This window comes from Gordionus sp. m RMFG-2023, chromosome 2 (genome assembly GCF_954871325.1).
Source record: "Gordionus sp. m RMFG-2023 chromosome 2, tfGorSpeb1-WG-v2, whole genome shotgun sequence".
NCBI classification, from domain to species: domain Eukaryota; kingdom Metazoa; phylum Nematomorpha; class Gordioida; order Chordodea; family Parachordodidae; genus Gordionus; species Gordionus sp. m RMFG-2023.
In genome coordinates, this window is record NC_088776.1 from 14,119,449 (window position 1) to 14,141,239 (window position 21,791).

At 27.0% G+C, this 21,791-nt stretch overlaps 1 protein-coding gene across 1 annotated transcript in view; it reads left to right on the forward strand.

The window, feature by feature from the left end:
- Positions 1-763: 763 nt before the first annotated feature.
- LOC135924964 (thioredoxin reductase 1, cytoplasmic-like) overlaps positions 764-21,791 on the forward strand; it is a 38,028-nt gene continuing 17,000 nt past the window's right edge. Inside the window, exons 1-6 of the mRNA XM_065460099.1 lie at positions 764-890; positions 4,290-4,424; positions 11,405-11,465; positions 14,761-14,919; positions 17,123-17,211; positions 21,456-21,528. Of these exons, the coding sequence (XP_065316171.1) occupies positions 4,326-4,424; positions 11,405-11,465; positions 14,761-14,919; positions 17,123-17,211; positions 21,456-21,528 (481 nt within the window). The 5' untranslated portion in view covers positions 764-890; positions 4,290-4,325. The remainder of the gene's footprint in view (positions 891-4,289; positions 4,425-11,404; positions 11,466-14,760; positions 14,920-17,122; positions 17,212-21,455; positions 21,529-21,791) is intronic.

Genomic DNA, 21,791 nt, shown 5'->3' on the forward strand with positions numbered 1-21,791 from the left:
AAATGATCCACCGCCCAGCCCACCCTTAAAGTGATTAAATTATTTTGTAGGTTTTGGGTATAGGCTTTTTCTTTGTCCCAATCCTTTTAAATTAAAGCCTATAGAGGTTTAAGCAACATTTTTCGAAATGGTGTGCCTACAAGTACGTGCGGCTTGCCCACAAACGTGTGGAGGGCTCCTCATATTTTTACTTTTATACCCGAATTAAATTGTTCCAATTAGATGGAAATGAGGAAAACCTAGCGTAGCTCTGTTGAATCTTCAACGCTAGAGGGCAAAAGCGCTATATATCACGTAAATATACTGTATTTTGGAATTTTCGCGTTTCTAAAGATGGCCATATCTCATGAAGTAAGCCGATTTGAAAAGTAAAATTTTACATTTTTATTAGTTAGTGTATATACTACCAACATACAAATTTTTAAAAAAATCGAAGGGGGTCGGGTTGAGAATCGACTTTTTTTGGTTGATTTAATATGGAATACAACAAATATTTTTTTAATTTTTAGGCATTCTCTTTCAAGATTGAAATAAAAAATTATTTGTAAAAAATAATCTGATATTTTTCAAAAGGACTAAAACAAATAATCTTTTAGAAAATGAATAAATTTATTTTTAGTCAAACTCATAAATATTTTATTTCTTTCAGATAAACATAAAATACTAAATAAATAAATAAATTAGATAATCATAAATAAAACGTTTTTTAAAATAATATATTTTTTTAATATTATTTATTTGTCTCAGTTTTAATAAATAAAAAATTTTTTTTTTTCAAAAAACAGACATTTTCTCCCTTATATTTTACTAGTTATTAAGCAGAATATTCTAGCGCAGTTGTGGATGTGATTGTATTATCTATTATAAATTATTCTTTTGAAAGTATAAAAGTAAGTGTAATATTATTATAAATAATGACTTTTCTAATAAAATAATATCAATTTAAACGCGAAAAGTGGGAAATATAAATAGAAAACATATCTTTGTTCCTAAAGCCAGAAATAAACTTTTTTTTAAAAATACCAAAAGCTGGAACATTTTATAAACAAACTAATAGAAGCCGATTTTTCCAAAGAATATTATCCAAGCCTGAAGATTTTGGTCATAGATGGCACAAAGATAACTAAATCCCATGGTTTAGGCATTATTTTTCTGATTAAAAAATTGAGTTAGCCATTTTTAAAAATCGACTCAAATCGAGCCGTTTAACAATAATACAAATCACACTGAATGTTAGTTGTACCGTATAAAAAAAATTTAGAGAAGAATTTTAATTTGTAAATAATTTTTAAGATATTGATTAATTATTATGAGTATAGGTATTATTCTATTTTGACTTCACGTGTATATTTTAAATGATTTATCATTATATGTCATCATATAAAATTAGGGCTGTGCCTATCCCTATATTTTTCATCGATTCGAACCGATATTACTAAAAAAATCTATCCGATATTTATATTAATTTTAATTTACCATCTATCTTAGAACCAATATTTTTAAAAAAAACCAATTAACTTTCATGAATGATTAAGTGTATTTTATTTATTTTATTCTTCAAAAATTAATCTCATTTAAAATATTTGCATGTTTATGAGGTTAATGTAGTGATGTTAAACAACTACATTTAGCCAATTTAAAAAGGGCAAAGTCAAGATTTTCGGAAAATATTACCTAAATCTCGAAATTTATATACGTCCAAACCTTTCTACCATCTGTGGGCAAAATCATAAGCTTGAGTAGTGTTGTTAAACGGCTCGATTTGAGCCGATTTTTAAACTGCTAACTCAATATTTTCGCCAGAAAAATATAGCCCAAGTTTCGAGATCTTGTTAATAGAGGTTCATACCTTTGTGCCATCTTTAAACAGATCTTAAGGCTTACGTTATATTTTTCTAGATAATATTTTGAGTTGGCCGTTTGAAAAAATCGGATCAAAATGAGCCGTTTAAAAAACTAGCTCAATGTGACTTATTAGATATTTTAAATTCCTTTTCTTGTTGCAGATAATATAATAAAAAATATTGTAACATTTTTAACTATTAAACATTTAACAAATAAATTGTATTTTAGTTCCGTTCATTAATTTATTATTATGAAATTATTTATAAAATAAAAATAAATTATATGATTATATATACTATCATAAAATAATCAAAATAAAAATATCGGCCCGATCCGATATTTAAAAACGCTAAATGTTGGTGCTGAGGTATTCAAATCGAAACAGCCCTAGATAAAATCAATGTTTTTTTTTAAATTATGTATTTTTTTACGATACACATAAATTTTACAAAGTAATATTTATATAAATTGTAATATAATTATATTGATATTTTTCATTAACTTTAAAAATAAATAATTCCTAGAACTTAAAAAAAATAATATACCTCGAATATTTAAGACGTTTTTAATATCCTGAAGTTATAAAAAACAAAAAAAATTACATTAAACAAACTGCTTTAACTCAAATTTTTTAAAAGCTAGAAACCTCCAAGGGTGTGCCTCCTTGTCAGCGTGCCGAGGCTTTTAGCGGCCCAGGGCAAAAAATAATTTGGAGGCCTTTTAAGAAAGACAATTTATTTAAGCTTACTTGATATATTTTCGCAATGAGAACTAAACATATATACCTTATTAAATTTTAATATTCTTTCAGGCGCATTTATTAATTCTATTGAATAAAAATCCAAAATATTTTTAAATAGCTTTAACTGCTAGAAACGTTCCCCCAACAAATTTCTCGCTTGATGTAATAATTTTTTAATTCAATTAATCATGTAAAGGTGTGTCGTCTCTTTCGTAAAAAAATTGTTTTCGAACTTTCCATTCATGAATTAATGTTATTGAAGGAAAACACTGCTCTTCTATACTCATTTCCAATTATCTAAAAACGTACTTTTTATAAATATAACGTCTCTTTCAAATTGCGCATGATGAGAAAGGGAAATATCTCTGTGGGATCATCATAATGAGGGTGAGAAATATGTGAACCAGTGACTTCCGTGGGATCGTCATGATGAGAAAGAAGAATATGTTAATCAGCTATATCTGTGGGATTTTCATGATTGGCATAAGAATTTCATTGTACTCATCGAATTTCTATTCACTTATGGCGCGTGATGTCTCATTTTTATTTTTTAAAATAGCCCTTTTTTGAGAATTAATAAATGAGCCTCTTTCTTTTTCGTTTCTCAGCACTATTTTGAAAATTCTTTGGTTTTCAAATAAAATATTATATGGCGTCTCCTAACAATTCAACTCATTAAACAGTGTTTTTATAATATTCATTTGTCATTTTATAAGGGTCTGAAACTAGCATGTTATATAGTATATATTAAATTAAACATTGAATCTATCTTAATTAAAATAAAAACTCAATCTAGATTAGAGTAATTTAAAGTGTGTCCACTCGAAAGGTCTATGTATTAAATGAAGACTATGGTGTGAACTTTTTTATTCTAAAATATATCCAAAAATAGCCTCATAGCAATTACAACAAAAGCAGAATATTTGCCACAAATATTTATCAAAATAATCAAATAGAAGTCGTTTTTTTTAAATAAATTTATTTATTTTTTGTTAATAGAAAATTTAATTAAATTGTTTTTAAAGTTTATTTATAATAGAAATAAATGAATATAAATCAAATCTTTTGTTATAATATTTATACGTACTTGGCAGTTGGCACTTAGGACATACCAACCTGATTTGAAAATTAGCAAATATGGATTTTTACAAAAAAATAAATAATGCTTTGTATATAGTGTATATGCTGTGACAATTTGTTATTTTTTCAACTTTAAATAATTTTTTGAGCACGTTAAAAAATTTGATTTTTCCGGAAATGTATTCCAGCATGTTTAGAATACCTATCTTATGAATTGTAGATGACGTTGCCCTTAACTTTTGATTCATTTATAATTTATATGGAAAAACTAATACAAATTATATTAAGTTCAAAAGTTCATGGCAAAATTATGTGAAATTCATAGGGTAGGTATTCCAAATATGGAATACTTTTCCAGTATTTTTAAATTTTAAAAATCGTGCTCAAAAATTGATTAAAGTTGAAAAAAAAATAATAACACATTGCTGCTATCATATACAAAAAAATTATTATTCTTTACAAAATTTGATGGCCCCTAAAATTGTCAAATTTCGACAGCCCAGTGAGGCTGTCCAGCTCCCCCCGTCTGCACGGCCCTGCTTGTCAAGCAAGGTGGAGGGGAAAAACTCTTTTGAAAATTTAATACATCTTTATTTTTAAATTATACTATATTTTTTATTAGGTCCAACAAATTCCTTTACCGTGTTTGACTATCGTTATGTCTCATTCACTTTCGCCCCATGATCTCATCCTTCAATATATCAAGGACAATAGAGTTATGATTTTTAGCAAATCATATTGCCCTTATTGTAAAACAGTATATTTATTATATATATATACACACACCTACAAATCAGATACATGTCACTTATTTTTGCCAATATTGATACTACTAGTGTCAGGCCGATATCACCAAAAATTTACACAAACCATATTTTATTCATACCTCTCGTACCAGCTGGACTAAATTACAGTGTTAAAAGCTACTTTTAAAAGTAGCGCGCAAGCACTACTGTTGTCAAAAAAGTAACGTGCTCGCTACTTTAGAATTTTTTAAAATATTTTTTACTTATCTTTATTTCCACAAATAAAAAATGACTAAAATTTAGATATATATAATTTATTTTTTTTATTGCATTACTGTTATCCCAAAGTCTAGAGCAACGAAGTATGACTAATTAATCGTTCAACACTAGCACGCATTGCAGTATTAAATTTGAGAAAAATATTCATTTGAGTATTTTTAGTTATAAAAAATGCGTCTAAATCATTTTCAATAGTATTATTAATTATTTCAAAAATCATCGTATATAAATAGGTGACCTTTTTGATCTGGCTAGGGTCAGTCTAAAATTTTAATAGTAATAGCTAGAATAAAAATTAATGTAGGGGAGAAGTGGATGGCCATGTTTGCCAACTGGTCAAGCAACTTAATTTTTTTATCTATTATTGAAACAATTTCTCTCAAATGTGAAAGGACTGAAATAATTATTTTTTAGCATGTTTTTATAATATTTATAAATAGATGAGTGGTAATTTTAAGAATGTTTAGCATCCAGATAATAATTTATAAAATATTATTAGATTATATAACCTTTTAATTATAATTCTTGAAAATCTTATGGCCAGTCAAACATACCATGTTTGTACTGGGCTAGACGATCAACTTCATAAACTCAGCTAGCTCAAAAACTATTATAGATACAGCTTCAGCTTTGATTCATATTTTATATCAAAGATTAAGGATTGGGCTACACATTCTAATTCACTAAAATTAAAATCGTTAAAAGTTGGGAATCTCGCTTATATCTTCTAGAAATATTTAAAAGTAATATTAAAAATAATATTAATAGATGCTAGGAAGAACACCAGTCTTTTAAACGAGTTTTTAAAAAATGCTATGAAATATTATCATTTTTACCAGAATTGGGAACAACATTTGGTAATTTTGATGATTTCCTCATTTTTAGCGAATATTTAAAAAACCTAATTTAAATACAAGTGTTTACTCTAGCATCTATTAATATTTATTTCAAATTTAGAAAATTTTTCCAGGAGATATAAGCTAGATTCCCAATTTTTTTGCTTTTAGCGATTTAATGGGAACCAAATTTGTTTGATATATTACTTTTAAATGTTTCCTCGTTAAAGCTGCAAGTTTAGTAGCCAGCTAACGCCATCGCTATTTTTTTTAAAGTTACGCACACATTGCTAAATTAGTTACGAAATGTTATTGAGCGTAAGTGTCCAAGTTGCATAAATAAAATTAGTAACTAATTTTCGTGTGCTGAATTTCGGAATCATATGTTATTGTATAATATTTTAAATAAATACATGAGTTATGGGAATCTTGTTTTAAATGCTTGGACATAAGGATAAATTAGTTCACTAAATTCTTAACTAATTTAGTCAAACTAGGACGAAGTATTAAATTCATCTATTTTTTTGAAATGTATTTATTACCTCGTATTAGATCGACTATAGTCACGAATAGTGTTAAACGGCTCGATATGAGCCGATTTTTAAAAATGGCTAGCTCAAAACTTTAGCCAGAAAAATATTGTCTAAGCCTCGAGATTTTGTTTATATATGCTTTCTATGAGCAAAATCGTAAGTCTTGCATAATACATTTCTGGATAAAATTTTGAGTTAGCCTTTTTTTAAAATAGGCTCAGAATGTGCGGTGTAACAACACAAAATAATTTTATCGAACATAAAAATTCATAATTAGTTTGGTATGCAGGAACGAACGAACACTAAATTCATAGCTAATTTAGTCGAGCTAGGAAGAGGTATATACATAAAATAATTATTGTCCAACTCAAGGAAATTATTTTTGATCGCATATCAGATATGACAAGTTATTAATAAAAATTTAAATTTTGTTAAAACCCATTTTTAATATATTTTAATAAACCTAATCTATTCTCTCAAACCTTTAATTTACCCATATCTTTCTCGCCTTTAATCTTACTTACTTGCTTAACTTAAATATATTTCATCCACTTAAAAAATGTTAACAATTTCAAATCAACGAATAATATAAATATTTAATTTAAAAATAATATACTTTTTGTACTAACTTTTTGTTTTTATTGTATATAAGTCATTCCACGATAAATCAACCAGAAAAACGAGATTTTCGGACACCATCTTTAAAATGAACGAATACGCTTTCAAGGTCCAAAAACGCGCAATGCGTGATTTCATTAAATCTTGTTTTTCTAAAAATACGATAGAGTTACAAATTATATATCATTTTGTAGCCCTTAAAATTTTACATTGGAAAATATCGAAGAAAATTAAAGATTTCCAAGTTTTATTATTTCCGGTAAGGAATTTTTTGGGTGTTGATATTCTCTAAAAATGTTTATTACCTTTGTATTAAACTATTTAATAAAAAATCTCGATAGTCATTTTTGTTTTTTTAAATTTTATTTTAATTTTTATTATTTATATAAATTAAAAAAGATAATATAGATGGCGTTGCCTTCAAAAATCATTATAATATAATATTTTTAATAAAAATATGAATTATATCGCGATTAAAATAAAAAAATCCACTGAATATAACCTATATGATGTCATGGGGCGATATGTAAGCAGGCAGTCCATCAGATATGATTATTATAAGGACGCTATATTTTAAAATTTATATACAATCTATCATAAAAACATCTCTTTTTTTTATCATATTCCATTTTGCACTTATTTAATAGAAATTCCTGAGTACATCAGATATATCTTGTCACAGTAGTGGATCTACTACCGTTATTATTTGATGTCGCTTGTGGGGTAAAAGAAAGATTTGGTGGTCCATTACCGTGGAAAAGGTCCATGCGGTGGCTTTGGAGGAACATTAAAAAGAGTAGCAGCACGTTTAAGCCTTCATCGCATCAGTTCTAGACACATTTTAACACCAGTTGGTTTATATCAGTTTGCAAAACAAAACATGCCATCTGTAAATTTTGCATATACATCCAACGAACAATACAATTTAGAAGAGGTTTAACTTCGAGAAAGATTCAATTTAGCTCGCCCCATTCCAGGAACTCGGGAAATACATTCTGTATTTCCTTTTATTTAAGCAAACTTAAATAAAAAATATATTCATATGTAGAGGACTTTAAAATTAACAATATCTTAAATGCCGATAATTTGTCCTTTATCGATATCAAAGGATTCGTGACAGATGTTTACGACAATTTTTAGTGGTTAGTCACAATACTAAAAAGAATGAAATTACTGAGGAGATATATATATTTCCTTTTTGCATCCCCATGGGTAGTGTTGTTAAACGGCTCGGGTTGAGCCGATTTTTAAAAACGACTAACTCAATATTTTAGCCAAAAAAATATTGCCTAAACCTCGAGATTTCGCTAATAGATGTCCAAATCTTAGTTCCTTCTACAGACAAAATCTTCAGGCTTGCGTAATATTATTTTAGATGAAATATTGAGTTAGCCGTTTTTAAAAATCGGGTCAAAACAAGTCGTTTAACAACACTACCCATGGGTATCACTTTCCTTCTTTTACCCACAATTGAGGAAAAGATATGGTTTCCCATTAATCAAATAATAACGATAGTAGATACTAGAGGTGGGCGCGGGCCGTGAAATTACGCGTGACCCATCGTGTCACGGCGTGAGTGAATAAATTTTAAATTCCAAGGCGTGACGGGCCTTCCCGAAATTTTCCCCGGGCGTGATCGGGCGTGAACATAAATTTCCCGTGAATCACGGAAATGTTAATTTTTAAAATTGTTTTTTTTATAAATATAAATTTGCAATTTTATAATTATATTTTATATTTTCCTATTTAATTTAGTTCTTTTTAAAAAAAGAATAATTTATGAAAACTAAAAATCTTCCGCATTTTATAAACAACATCCGGTATCATTTCGTTAGTTCTATTTTCTTTTTATGTTTAGGTGTTTTTTACCGCGAGACTTAGTGCTAAATTTTGCTTAAACATTTTACAGAAAAGTCAGTTATATTTTATTTGTAAAGATCTTCAATCTTTAAATGCAACAGAAAGTGAAGGATTTTACAAGCTAGGCCAAGAGATTTGGTGTTACATATGGATAACAAAATATAAAAGTTGTTGACCGAAAAACTCTCATGAATACTATAGGTCCAAAAATATACAATGAAATAAAATTTAAGATTAACAGCATGATCTATAACAATTACTTATCCATAATCACTAATATTTGGACGGATGACTATAAAAATCTAAGTTTTTTAACCATTACAGGACATATTTTCATTAAGGATTTTAAATTAAAAACATTTGTTTTGGCCACAAGGGCAATGGATGAAAAAAACGTCAAAATTAAAAGTGTAGTCAATTCAATTTTAGGAGAATATACAGAAGTAGAAAATTACTTAAATAAATGTATAGTTGTGGTGAGTGATAACGGAGCAAATCTTATAAGTGCATTCAAAGATGACGAAACGCTAGCATGTATATGCCATATACTAAATAATATTATGCATTATATTTTTGACAATTGTTTAATTGAAATAGCCTTAAAAATAAATGGTGTAAAAAAATATTACAATATTTCAAACAATCTACAGCTAATAGCAAACTAAACCACACCCCTAAACAAGATGTAATAGCGAGAATAACGAGATGGAACTCTGTATATATCATGATATAGAGTTTCTTAAAATCATATTCTGAAATACAGGTGTACATGTTTAGCAAGCAAGAATTAAATAGATTAGCCACAATTGATATCAGTATCATACGCGAGTTAGATAAATTTTTATCAATATTTAAGAATGCTCGGATAATCTGAGAGCAGATTCTCTTCCCGCAATTAATGAAGTTTGTCTATGGAAACAAAAATTAATAATATTTTTTTAACCTTCTGAACGTGATACAATAATAATCAAAACCTTAAAATACAGAACAAGATTTCTTTTAAAAGATTATTATGCAGCCACTACATAAGGTAGGCTTAATTCTAGATCCGAATTTAAAGAAGAAAATGATATATATAAAACAATCTTAAAAATGCTAAATGATATAAAATTAGATGATATGCATAAGTCAATGCCAACTATCATTTATAACTTTCCTAACTTATCCTAAACTCATAAAAGACCGTATATTCTAAATGGTCAATACCAACTATCACTTTCCTAATTCATCCTACACTCATAAAAGACCGTATATTCTAAATAAAAAATTTAGAGAATTTCTAAATGATTCTGATGAAGCATCAACTTCACCGATGAAGGCTGTGAGGATGAACTTAAAAGATTCATATAAGATAAATAACAAAACAATATTTGAAGTTTTGGAAGCAGGAATATTCATTTCCTTTTTTGAGTAAATTATATAGTAAAATTTTGTCAGCTGCAAGTTCGGCTTCTAGTGAAAGGTTATTTTCTGTAGCCAATCTCTTATTAGAGGAAAGGCGTACACAATTGAAATAAAAAAAGATGGACATTCTTCTTTTTCCAGATAAATTTCGATTTATAGATTATCTTTACTTTTTGTTATTAATATGGATTATGAAATTAGAGAAATAAATAGAATGAATTCAAAAAAGTGTAAAATTATAGCAATCGTTTTGAAAAATTTAAAAACACCGTGAATTTTCGGGAGTAACTGGCGTGAATCAAAATATTGATTGTCATGAGCGGGCGGGTCGAGTCGAAAATTTTTTAGTGGTAAGCGTGAATATTTTTTATTGCCACCGTGAGCGGGCGGGCCGTGAACGAAAAATTAGGCCCGCGCCCACCTCTAGTAGATACTATAACAGTCACAGGACGTACCTGCAAATTATCGCCTCCGGAAAGTCTATTAATTGGCACTAAGTGGAATAAGATTAAAACAAGAGATTTTTTTTATAATAGTTTGTATATAAAATTTTAAAATGTCATCAGATCCGTATGGGCTGCTTGCTTACATATTGCCCCAGGACATCATAGTGGTTATACTTAATTGATTTTTTTAATTAACACAATATATATTAAATATAACGCCATATTATTATCATTTTTTATTTATTACATAGTTTAATATAAAGGTAATAAACATTTTTAAAGAATATTAACACCCAAAAAAAATTTCCTTCTCAACAATGTTTGTAATTTTACCGGAAATAAGAAAACACTTGGATTTTTTTCATCTCCTTTCGATCCTATGTAAAATTTTAAAGGTTGTAAAATGATATATAATTTGTAACTATCTTAAGTATTTTTTATAAAAACTGAAGGCTTATATTTTTGAATCTGGTTGAGCTAACGCTCTAAAATATTAATTTTATTAACATTTACAACATAAATAACTAACATGTGAAGTTTCATTCATTTTTGAGATGGTCGGCCGAATCACGGGTCGATTTGTTATGGAATTACTCATATTGCAAACTAAAAAAAGGAAATGAATTACAAAAACTAAAATTCTTGTAGAAAATATATAAAAAAATATACACAAAAATTTAATATAAAATTATATGAATTGAAATAGTTGGGCAAACTTAAATATTAATAAAAGACCGGTCCGGACCCCGGTCTGGTGCTGAAAATAATTAAAAGACCGATCTGAACCATGTGAAAAAGACCGGCCCATCAATCGATCAGATCTAAGATCGATAGGACGGGACCAACCGTTCTTTACTACTGAAAATTTTTTTATTTGTATTTTGTAAGAATATTTAATAATATCAAGAAAAAATTTTTTTTTACTGTAGGGACCCGACTTATGTAATATGAATTATGATTAATCTTATTAAAAAAATATGTGCTTAAATACTTCTTTGTATTTAAAAAAACATAGGTCAAAGATTATTTCGCCAATAAAAACATACCATTCAAGGCTCTGGAGTTGAATGAAATTGGTATTATATATGACTTTTTTTTAAATTTAGATTTGTAAATCTGGTTAATGTCAATGATCCGGACCGCGTCCCGCTTTGAGTATGAGTATTCAAAATTATTCGTGTTTGACGTTTAAAAAAATCGAATGATTTGCTATCCGTATTTGACATTTAAACAAATCGAATAATTTACTAATCGTATTGGTATATAGATAAGTGGAGAGGGGCTTATTAAATTACCTAATTTCTATGGTTAAAGAGTAAAATAACATGATTTAAATTTGAAACGACGTCTATTCTGACATTATTTGGAGAAAATTAATGGAGTGGATGATTAATTTAATTTGAAATTTTTTATCTATTTTTTGGTGTCTACTGTAAATTGTTCATATTGAAATTCTTTTATATCTTAAATCGTTTTGGATGGCCACAATGTTTTATGCTTTTCCATTAAATAAATAGAGCCAAGTTATGGAATCGTGAACAAAGTTGTGATCAGGATTTCTTATGACTTGGGCTAAGAATTGAATACGCCTTATTTTAAATATGATATGCGTCGGAATTTTTTTTTAATTTTCCATAATTTGTCGTTAGAGATAATTATTGGGTAAAAAATACTGTTTATTATTCGTTGTTTATGAAAGATAGTAATATTCTGTTTTGTTAAATTCCTTTGTGTCTGACATAGTAAAATTGGAAATAAATTAGTATACTTTTCTGTTGGTTAGCGATATTCCTAAGTAGGTAGTAAAAGAAAATGTAAATCATAAAGAATTTGATTCGGATTCAGATAACGTTATAGTTTCAAGTTTTTTATATAATTAGCTTTTGTTTTTTAATAGTTTTTTTTTAGATTTATATTTAGATACACTTAAAATTACATTTAATTAAACTGTGCATATACTTTTTTAACCTCTGGATATTAAATTTGTTCAAATGATAAATGTAAACAATTTTTCTTAGTATAACTTTATTGTGAAGAACATAGAAGTTATAAATAATTTATATTAAATTTCATTCATTTAGGATAAATCTGAATCCAATGGAAATGTTTTAAATCCAGGGCTTATTATTTCTCAAAATTCAAATATCTTCAAAAATCTTTTCTCTTTTGAAGATCAAAAAATGTTAAGATTTTTTTGTAAAAAAATTTCGAGCATGCTCAAAGAATTTTTTACAAAAATCATTTTTCATTTTGCTCAAAAATCTTCTTTGAACGTGCTCAAAATTTTTTTTTACGAAAAGATTTTAATTTTTTTTGATCTTCAAAGATTTTTTGCTCAAAATTTTAGACGAACTACTTTAATTGTTTGTTGGTCGATCATTAATCTTTCAAATCTTGTTGCGTAGAAGAATTACAGTTTTTATTTTATATTTATCAAAGGCCTCTTTTCAAGTCAATAAAATAAAAAAACTAGTAAACATTAGGATACTACTGTAAGAACGGCTTTTAAATATTGTGCCGTTATGTTACCGCGGCCAGGAGTTTTATGTTTCCTTAGCTTTTTATTTTACTACAGTGAAAATCTTGAAGAAATTTGAGACACAAAACCTTCTCCCAATCTTAAAAACCTTAATCATATAGTTGGATTAGATATTAATTTCAACAAAACTGTATTTCTTCCCTCTCCACACGCACCAAGAATTGAACGATTAATGATCGATTAACAAACAATTAAAGTAGTGACAAAAGTCGAATACCTTGGCCTAATTCTAGAAAACATGTAGTTGTAAAGAAGAAATAAAAATTAGAATACTAAACTCAAGAAAAGCTTTCTATAAATATTTTAAGCTATGGAAAACAAGGGAGATTTCCTTATTTACGACATGGATTTTTAATTCCACCATCATTCCAATTTTACTATGTGAATTTAAACAATTCATAAGATTAAAAATTTTTATAAATTAAATCCAAATATTTCAAATGAAATACCATTATTTTTCTAATCTATCTGCACAACAAATGTACTCCACGTGACGACAGCTTTTCAAATTTAAATCAAACTTTATTCTTCAACCATAAAGATTCAGAAAATTAAAATTAACCCCCCCCCCCTCTCCATATAAATTATTTAAAAAATCAGCCATACACGGGATAGACTTTTCTTGGTCCAATCCTTTTATAGTCAGTCTGTCTAAATAATAGCCCTCGGGCTATTATGCTTACAGGTACGTGCTGCCTGCCCACTAACGGGTAAAGGACTCCTCATTTAACATTTGCTCAACTTTTTATATCCATTCTGATGGAAATGAAGATGCCTAGCATTCTCTATCGTATCTATAAACTAGAGGGCATGTACCCTTAAATCACGTATTTGTATAATTACGATAGTAAATTATTCAATCCGGTTAAAAGAATCGAATACGAATAATCCGTTATTCGATTCATTTCTGAATAAGCCTAGTTTTGTTTTGAGTCTCGATTTTATAGTCTTACCGTTATCTTTTTTATACATTTTATTTTAACTGAGCATCTATTTTTTACAAACAATTAAATCTTCAGAATTCTAAAATATTTATATTATTGTGATTTAAATATTTCAGCCTTAATATTAAGATAATTGGTTTATATAATAGATTAAATTAAATGTTTTTATTTGTTATAATGTAAATATATTATTGCAAAATATTTGAAGATATATGGGCTTTAAAAATTAAATTTAAAAAAAAATTGGCTCGGACAGCTGTTTAAAAAAAACTGAACTTCACACTAAAAACTAATACTTATTAACAACAATCTTAACTTCCTCTGAAATATACTTAACTCAATTACTTTAATACTATGGATACTTTAGAATTGAAATTTAAAATACTTTATTTTCTTCAAATACATCATATAAAAAAATAAATAATGAAATATAAATTTTTAAGAATTATTTTCACAAAAATATTAGTAATTCAAAAAAATATAAATTTTTTCAAAAAAAAAATAATAATAAGCAGAAAAAAATATTCAAAAATTTTACAAAAAAATTAATCATCTATTTTATAAAAAAATGTAAAATTCAAAAAAAATTGGGCGTTAAAAATTTTAATAATAAAATTTTCTTTCTTTTAAGCCAATCACAAAATTGTAAAAAGATTGACAATTACATATATAAATATATATAATCATTTGTAAAAATAAGCCCCGCGGTGACACTGTTTGCTCTTTTAAATCTGGACTGTGGTTGGAACCTGAAATGAGATTTATATTCCCGAAATTAATAAATAGATAAAAAAAAATTGAACAATATCAATAAACACTAAAATCCCATAAAATTTGAACAATATGATGTTTATTATCATTTACTTTTAAAATATAAATATAATAAAGCTAATGGTTCCGAAATTCAAAATGATCTGCATAGTTTGACCCGTCAAAGAACTGTCCCCAATGTTTTTATAGGAGGAGTTCATGTGGGAGGCTCCGATTCGGTGATGAAATTGGCCAATGAAGGAAAATTATCTCAACTGTTAGCTCAATCTTCTCAAGGTTTTTTATAAATATTATACTAGAAGCATATTTTTTTCCATTGCTATTTGTCACCTGATAAATGTGGCTACCATTTTAGAATGATTTGGTGGTCGAATTCCGATAGTCCGGCTCACCAAGCCCCTAGCGATTTCCTAACTTGTAATAAATTACATTTTGAGTGAGAAGAAAAAAAACTAATGGTAATATCAATAGAGGCTTAAAATATCATAGGCGCTTTTGAATTAGAGTATGGAACCGACTCGAATCTAAGAATCAGTATTCCTTTAAATTTTTTGAGAATCAGAACCAAACCCACATTTTGACAAATACTTAAATAACTTAGGCGTGACGTCAATATAATATTTAATGTATAATGTATGATAGACCCTGCAAGATTAGCCCGGGACCCGAAAAATAGTATATATATTTTATTTCCTTTCCATCATTCCTTTTTCTTTGCCTGATTGAGATTATGAAATTAATTTAAAAAAGGAAGAGAAGTTTATGGAAAAAATTAGGTGATGGGAGATATTTATTAATGACCTGAAAAATCTTTTCGGCTCAAGAAAGACCGCAGTTTAGTAGTCTAGACTCAGCTTTAAAAATGTTGACTTCAATTTAAATATTGAACAATAACTGATAATTTAAATGATTCTATTTATTACAAAATATGATATAAAAATAAATTAAATAAATCCCACATCCTAAATCTTTTCTTATTTTTTAAAAAATTAATTTTAAAATCGTGATATTCAATGAAACAATATTAATATTTAAAAATAAAAATTATTAGAATGGAAAGAGAGAATAAAAATGATGAGTTAATTTATTACTCATTCTTATAAAAATATAGTGCTGTAAACATTTCTAAAAAAATCGAAAAGCGTTCAATACAAAAATCGTACCCATAATATTCAACGTTCACATTCAAAAAAATGAACGCATTCACGTTTGTTCAAAAATTTATGAATAAATTTTTTTAAAGAATTTTATTTAAATTTACTAGAGATCTGCAGGCCCAGCCCTAAGCTTGGGCATTATAATAATTTTTTTAAATATAATCGGCCCGGGAATAAATTCTATATCAACAATAACGCTTTGCTAAATGCATTAAATTATCATCTAATTTTTCTTTGACTTGAATTGATTTTCCTCTTTCAATAAAAGTAACATTTATAACATCGTTAGGAGATTTAGAATCATGATATTCATATTCATCGGATAATAATGATTAATAATGATTGCGTAGAATGAATATAACATTTAGTTAATTCGTTGAACTAATGTTAAAAATTTGTTTCTCATATTAATGATCATATTTCCTCTTTTAAAAAGCGCGTATTTACTAATTAATTATCATAAAAAGATAGGCCATCTTCAAAAGCCACGTTACCTGCGACATATTTAAAAGAAATAATGACATTTTCCAAAAAAGAGACGATTGGCATTCTGAAAAGGTCACATGATCTGTTTAATCTGACACATTAATGTGATATTAACAGATGTCAACCTTGTGACATGTTCGAATGCCACTTTTTTTTATTTATTTAAATTTCAAATATTCAAAACGTTTAAAAAATATATATACAAACTAAAATATTTTAAAAAAACAGGGGAGGGGAGGATTAATAATATATTTTCAGGCATAGAGCCGAAGATGGAGATTAAATTAGACCTACATGTTCGAGAGATTTCATTGTCTAAGGTATACGTGTTTTTTAGAATCTCTAGTAATTGTTGTTAGCTTTTACTTAAAGTTTTTAAATAATTGCGAATATTTGTTAAGTTTTGATAATTCGCCGGCCACAATGGATGCGTCTCCGGCCCTATATTTTAATCATGATGTTATCACAGGTGCGATGAGCAGACCCTGTAGGACTCTAATATTTAACGTTCATTTTCATGTAAAAAAATGGAATATAATAGATTGACAACATCATTAAATATTCCCTAAAAGCTTTTTAAAAATTTTTGACCGGATTGGGTCTATTAAGAAATAATTATCAATGTACCTTGGGCGGGTCCTGGAGGAAATTAAATCGATATTGCGGTTGTCTAATGAAAGGTATAGGTAATAAAATACAGTTATCCTTCTCTTAATAACAATCATTTTTTTGAATTATAAAATTCATGAAATCAAAATTCTCTTATACTTTGTATTATTTTTTCCTCTCATTCATATTTATACTAATAATATAATAAATTTTATTATTTTTTTCAGATAAAATTGAAGAAATGAAGGAAGCCCCTGATTTCGATTACGATTTGATAGTCTTGGGCGGAGGTTCTGGGGGCTTAGCTTCTTCCAAAGTGAGTATTATCATTTTTTTGTTGTTACAAACAAGCTTTATAAATCACTTCAAAATTAAATCCATTTTTCTTTTTAATTTTTTTTTCAAATGTCATAAATTACAATTTTGGAAAACTTTAACGCTAAGCTCTTATAAATTCATAAAAGTAAGAAATATTAATCAAACATTAAATTGAATCATGGAATTCTTATAATTAATTAAAGATTGTAAGATTCCATTTATAATTTTGGGCATGTAAAATTCTACTTTTATGAAAATCGAAAATATTTTAAAAGATGGAAATTTTTAAAAAAATTAATCATTTCAATTACCCTAAAAAAAAGAAAAAAATAATAGTAAAAGAATTTCTAAAATAAATTGTACTGAATATAAGAGGGGTATAATGGTTTAAATCACAAATTAATAATAAATGAGGGCTATAAAAATTAGTGTTGTTAAACGGCTTGATTTTCAAAAACAGTTAACTCAAAATTTTAGCTAAAAAAAAGCTTGTAGAATTTGCTCATAGACAGGGTTGCCAGGTCAAAATTTTCAAATTGTGGGAGAAATTCGGTATTTTGTGGGAGTAATATAAAAATTGTTGGAGAAATATAAAATTGCTAAAAAATAATTATTTGCAGGCCTTCGGCCCGCAAAGGCCCGGCCTGCGGCCTGGATTTAGAATTGACTTAGTTATCCGCTTATTATTTTTTATAAATATAAAATAGGTAATTATTTTTCAAAATAAAATAGCCAACTATTTTTTAAAATAAAATAGCCAACTATTTTTTAAAATAAAATAGCCAACTATTTTTCAAAATAAAATAGCCAACTATTTTTCAAAATAAAATAGCCAACTATTTTTCAAAATAAAATATCCAACTCTTTTTCAAAATAAAATAGGTAACTATTTTCCAAAATAAAATACGCAACTATTTTTCAAAATAGTTAATTATAGTACGACACAAAATTTCTTAAATACTATCTTTATTATTAAAATAACATATTGATTTATTATAATATATTAATTTTGTTTAAAAATAATAACCAACGATCTTTTTTAAATACAAAAGAATGTAAAAAAGATAAAATTTTATAAAAAAAATTGTAATTTTACAATGTAAAAAAATATATTTTATGCTAATGTATAAATAAGATTTTATAAAAAAACAAACAATTTTAAATTTACAATGTAAAAAATAATTATAATCAGTGCGGGGAAGTTGTTCTACAGTATTTAGTTAATACAATGGGGGAAGGGAATATGATATTTTGAGGCATCAAAAATCTTCAAAGCATAAATCAGTACAGGGCAGTCTATCAACATCTATTGCAAAATTAAAATATTCTTCAAAAATAAGAAATAATACAGATGCAACTACAGTTGCGGAAATGGTAAATACCTATCATGCAGTACAACATTCAGAGAGCAACATCATAATGTTGGTAGAATCTTTCCCCATAATATTTAACGACTAATATAAATGAAAAGTATACTTTGTAGAACACAAATGAGCAAGGCTATCATCAATGTTTTAGGATATAAATCCAGAAGGTTAATTCTTGACGATTTGAAAGATGTGCAAACATATGCAATTCTAACAGATGCATCTAATAAGGAGATATCAAAACATTTCCCTTGATCCTCCCCTATTTCAACAAAATTAATGTCATTTCAATAAAACTATTAAAAAAAATTTCTCCAGATATGAAATATCCAAAGACATAGCTAACCATATATAATTGTAAATATGGCAGATTTAACATTACCAATGAATTGCATGGCAGCTTTCTGATCTGATAATTCCTCAGTGAATTTGGCAAAAACCAGAGTGTATTTACAGAATTGAGTCAGCATAATGTTGGTTGACAGGTTCCTCCTAATACGCGCCATCGTAGAATTTTTAAATTTTACAAACCTTTAAAAAATAAATAGATTATAAAAGCTGTCCTAATATTTTGAAAAAAATTTTCAAAAATAAATGGCAGAAGTATATTTAGGAATTTTACATATAGGAAATCTACTATATGCTGTTAATATGGAGTTGCAATCAGAAGAATATAATTTAATAAAGGTTCACTAAATTATGCTGCAGAAATACCAAAGTAAGAATATTATTACTATTATCGGATAATTATTAATAAGATTTAATATGATGTCATGTTTGAGGAGATTTGCTTCTTTATTTTTATGATTTGCCAAAATATTCAAAATATTAATTTTACAATGTAAAAAATAAATTTATTTGATTTTATGCAAATGTATAAATAAGATTTTATAAAATATAGAAAGTCAAATAGTTATAGTTAATTATATTTTATTTAAGATTTAAATAATGGAACTAAACGTTTACCGTCGTTATTAAGATATTTATAAAATTCCTGGCATGACATTTTATAATTTTGTTTAACCATTAACTCGGCCTCTAATGTTGTTAAAGCTATTCGATTTCTCTCCTTTCTCCAGGCAGTCCTCATCAGGCTAAAAATGCGCTCCGATGAGGCATTAGAATGAGGTAAGGAGAAAACATACTCGCAAATTTTTTTCAAGCATGGGGATTTATCGTTATTACGAAAAAATTCCACCCATTTCTCCTCTGCTTTTAGACCATCTAACTTTAAGTATTCTGGCGAATCATAAAAAATGGAAAAAATTACAATCTCTTCAAACAAGGCTTCAATGTCTATCGGTAATTTTAATATATTTATTAAATTACAAAAACCATCAAATGATGGTTTCTGTTCCAATGTCATAATATTTATACACTTGTAAATAGAGTTTTCCAAAATTGTCTTAATAAAAATATTTGCTTCATTTAAAAATACGTTAATTATAGTAATATTTGAACATTTTAATATGATATTTTTAGCAATAGCGCCATAAAATTTATTATCTATTTTTAACTGTAGAGATGAACAGAGCTGTAGCATGATTTTGTGAATCTTTATCAATAAATAATCTTCTGATTGCAACTGAATATAACTACATGAAGTAGATTTCCTACATGTGAAACTAATCCCAAATATGCTTCTGACATTTCATCCTCGAAAAAATTTTTCAAAATTTTAGGACAGCTTTTAAAATCTTATTTAAGAAGTATTTCTTTAAGGGTTAGTAAAATTTTAAAATTCTCTCGATGGCAGGTATTAATGATAACCACCTGATAGGTACATATCGCAACAACTCACACCATTCAAAATCAGACCACTCCACCAATTCTTTTAATTCAGTGACTCTTTTAGTTGATGAACTAAATTCGTTAAAACATTTCATCACAATTACTTCGACATCTACAGATAGTACATTCATTGCCTTCTTGCAAGAATTATGCAGTATATGGTATATACAGCCAATTAGTATTAATTCATTATTGTGCTGCCTCAATTCGGTAAATACACTTTGATTTGATTAGAATAATATCCACTTCTAAAAGTTCTATTCTTCTAACACAAAAATTTTGAAAATGTCGAGTGGAGTACTGCAATTCTAGATAACGATATAAAATATATTAAGTAATTTAAAATATATTTATAATAATTATACATACTGTTCTAACTTCTATTCTTTCTAACACAAAAATTTTGAAAATGTCGAGTGGAGAATTGGAGAATTTTATAAAAAATATATTTTAGAGCGGAAAAATAAAATAAAAGAACTAGACATATTTTTCGAATAAATATTTAAAATTTATTTTAAAAATATAAAAATAATCAAATACTATCTCTCAAAATTATTATTTATATATTAAAAACATTAAAATGCTAAAAAAAAAAATTGTGGGAGAAATTAAAAAATTGTGGGAGATTTCTAATTGTGGGAGTTTTGTGGGAGTGAGATGTATGTGGGTAAACTAAAAAATTGTGGGAGACTCCCACTGATGGGGGGAGACATGGCAACCCTGCTCATAGATGACAGAAAGGTTTGACATCTATAAGTTAAATCTCGAAACTAATTTAATATTATTTTGATAAAATCGTAAATTAATATCGTCAAAATCGTGTTTCACAACACTAATAGAAATATTGTAAACAATAAACAAATTTTGTTTAGTTAGAAAACTGTGAGAAAGGTTATGTGAACACGGTAAAAAAAATTAGTTTATAGCGAATAAATGCGGAAAAATTGAAAGATAAAAATGAATACAGTAAGGAACAAAATAAAGAAAGAAATTTTTTAATCTTTTATATTAATCTTTTATATATATATATATATATATATATATACTAATCAATATTCGTAAGTAATATATATGTATTTTAAAGGAAGCTGCAAAATATGGCATAAAAGTTGCGGTATTCGATTACATAGTACCTACACCTTTGGGAACGACTTGGGGTATATATAACCATGTTATAGCATCCTCTAAAGTTGAATTTATTTATTATTTTTATTATTAAAACAACAAATATCAAAATGCATCCGTGCATTGGAATAAGTCTAGTTTAATTTTTCGATAAAAATAGAGTATGCTTCTATATGTACTATCAAAAATATACGATAAATATTTATTTATTCCTAATTGATAAACTAAGGATTACCATATCGAATTTAGGCATGAAATTATTAGTGTTTGCATTCTACTGCGAAAGCCTGCTCTT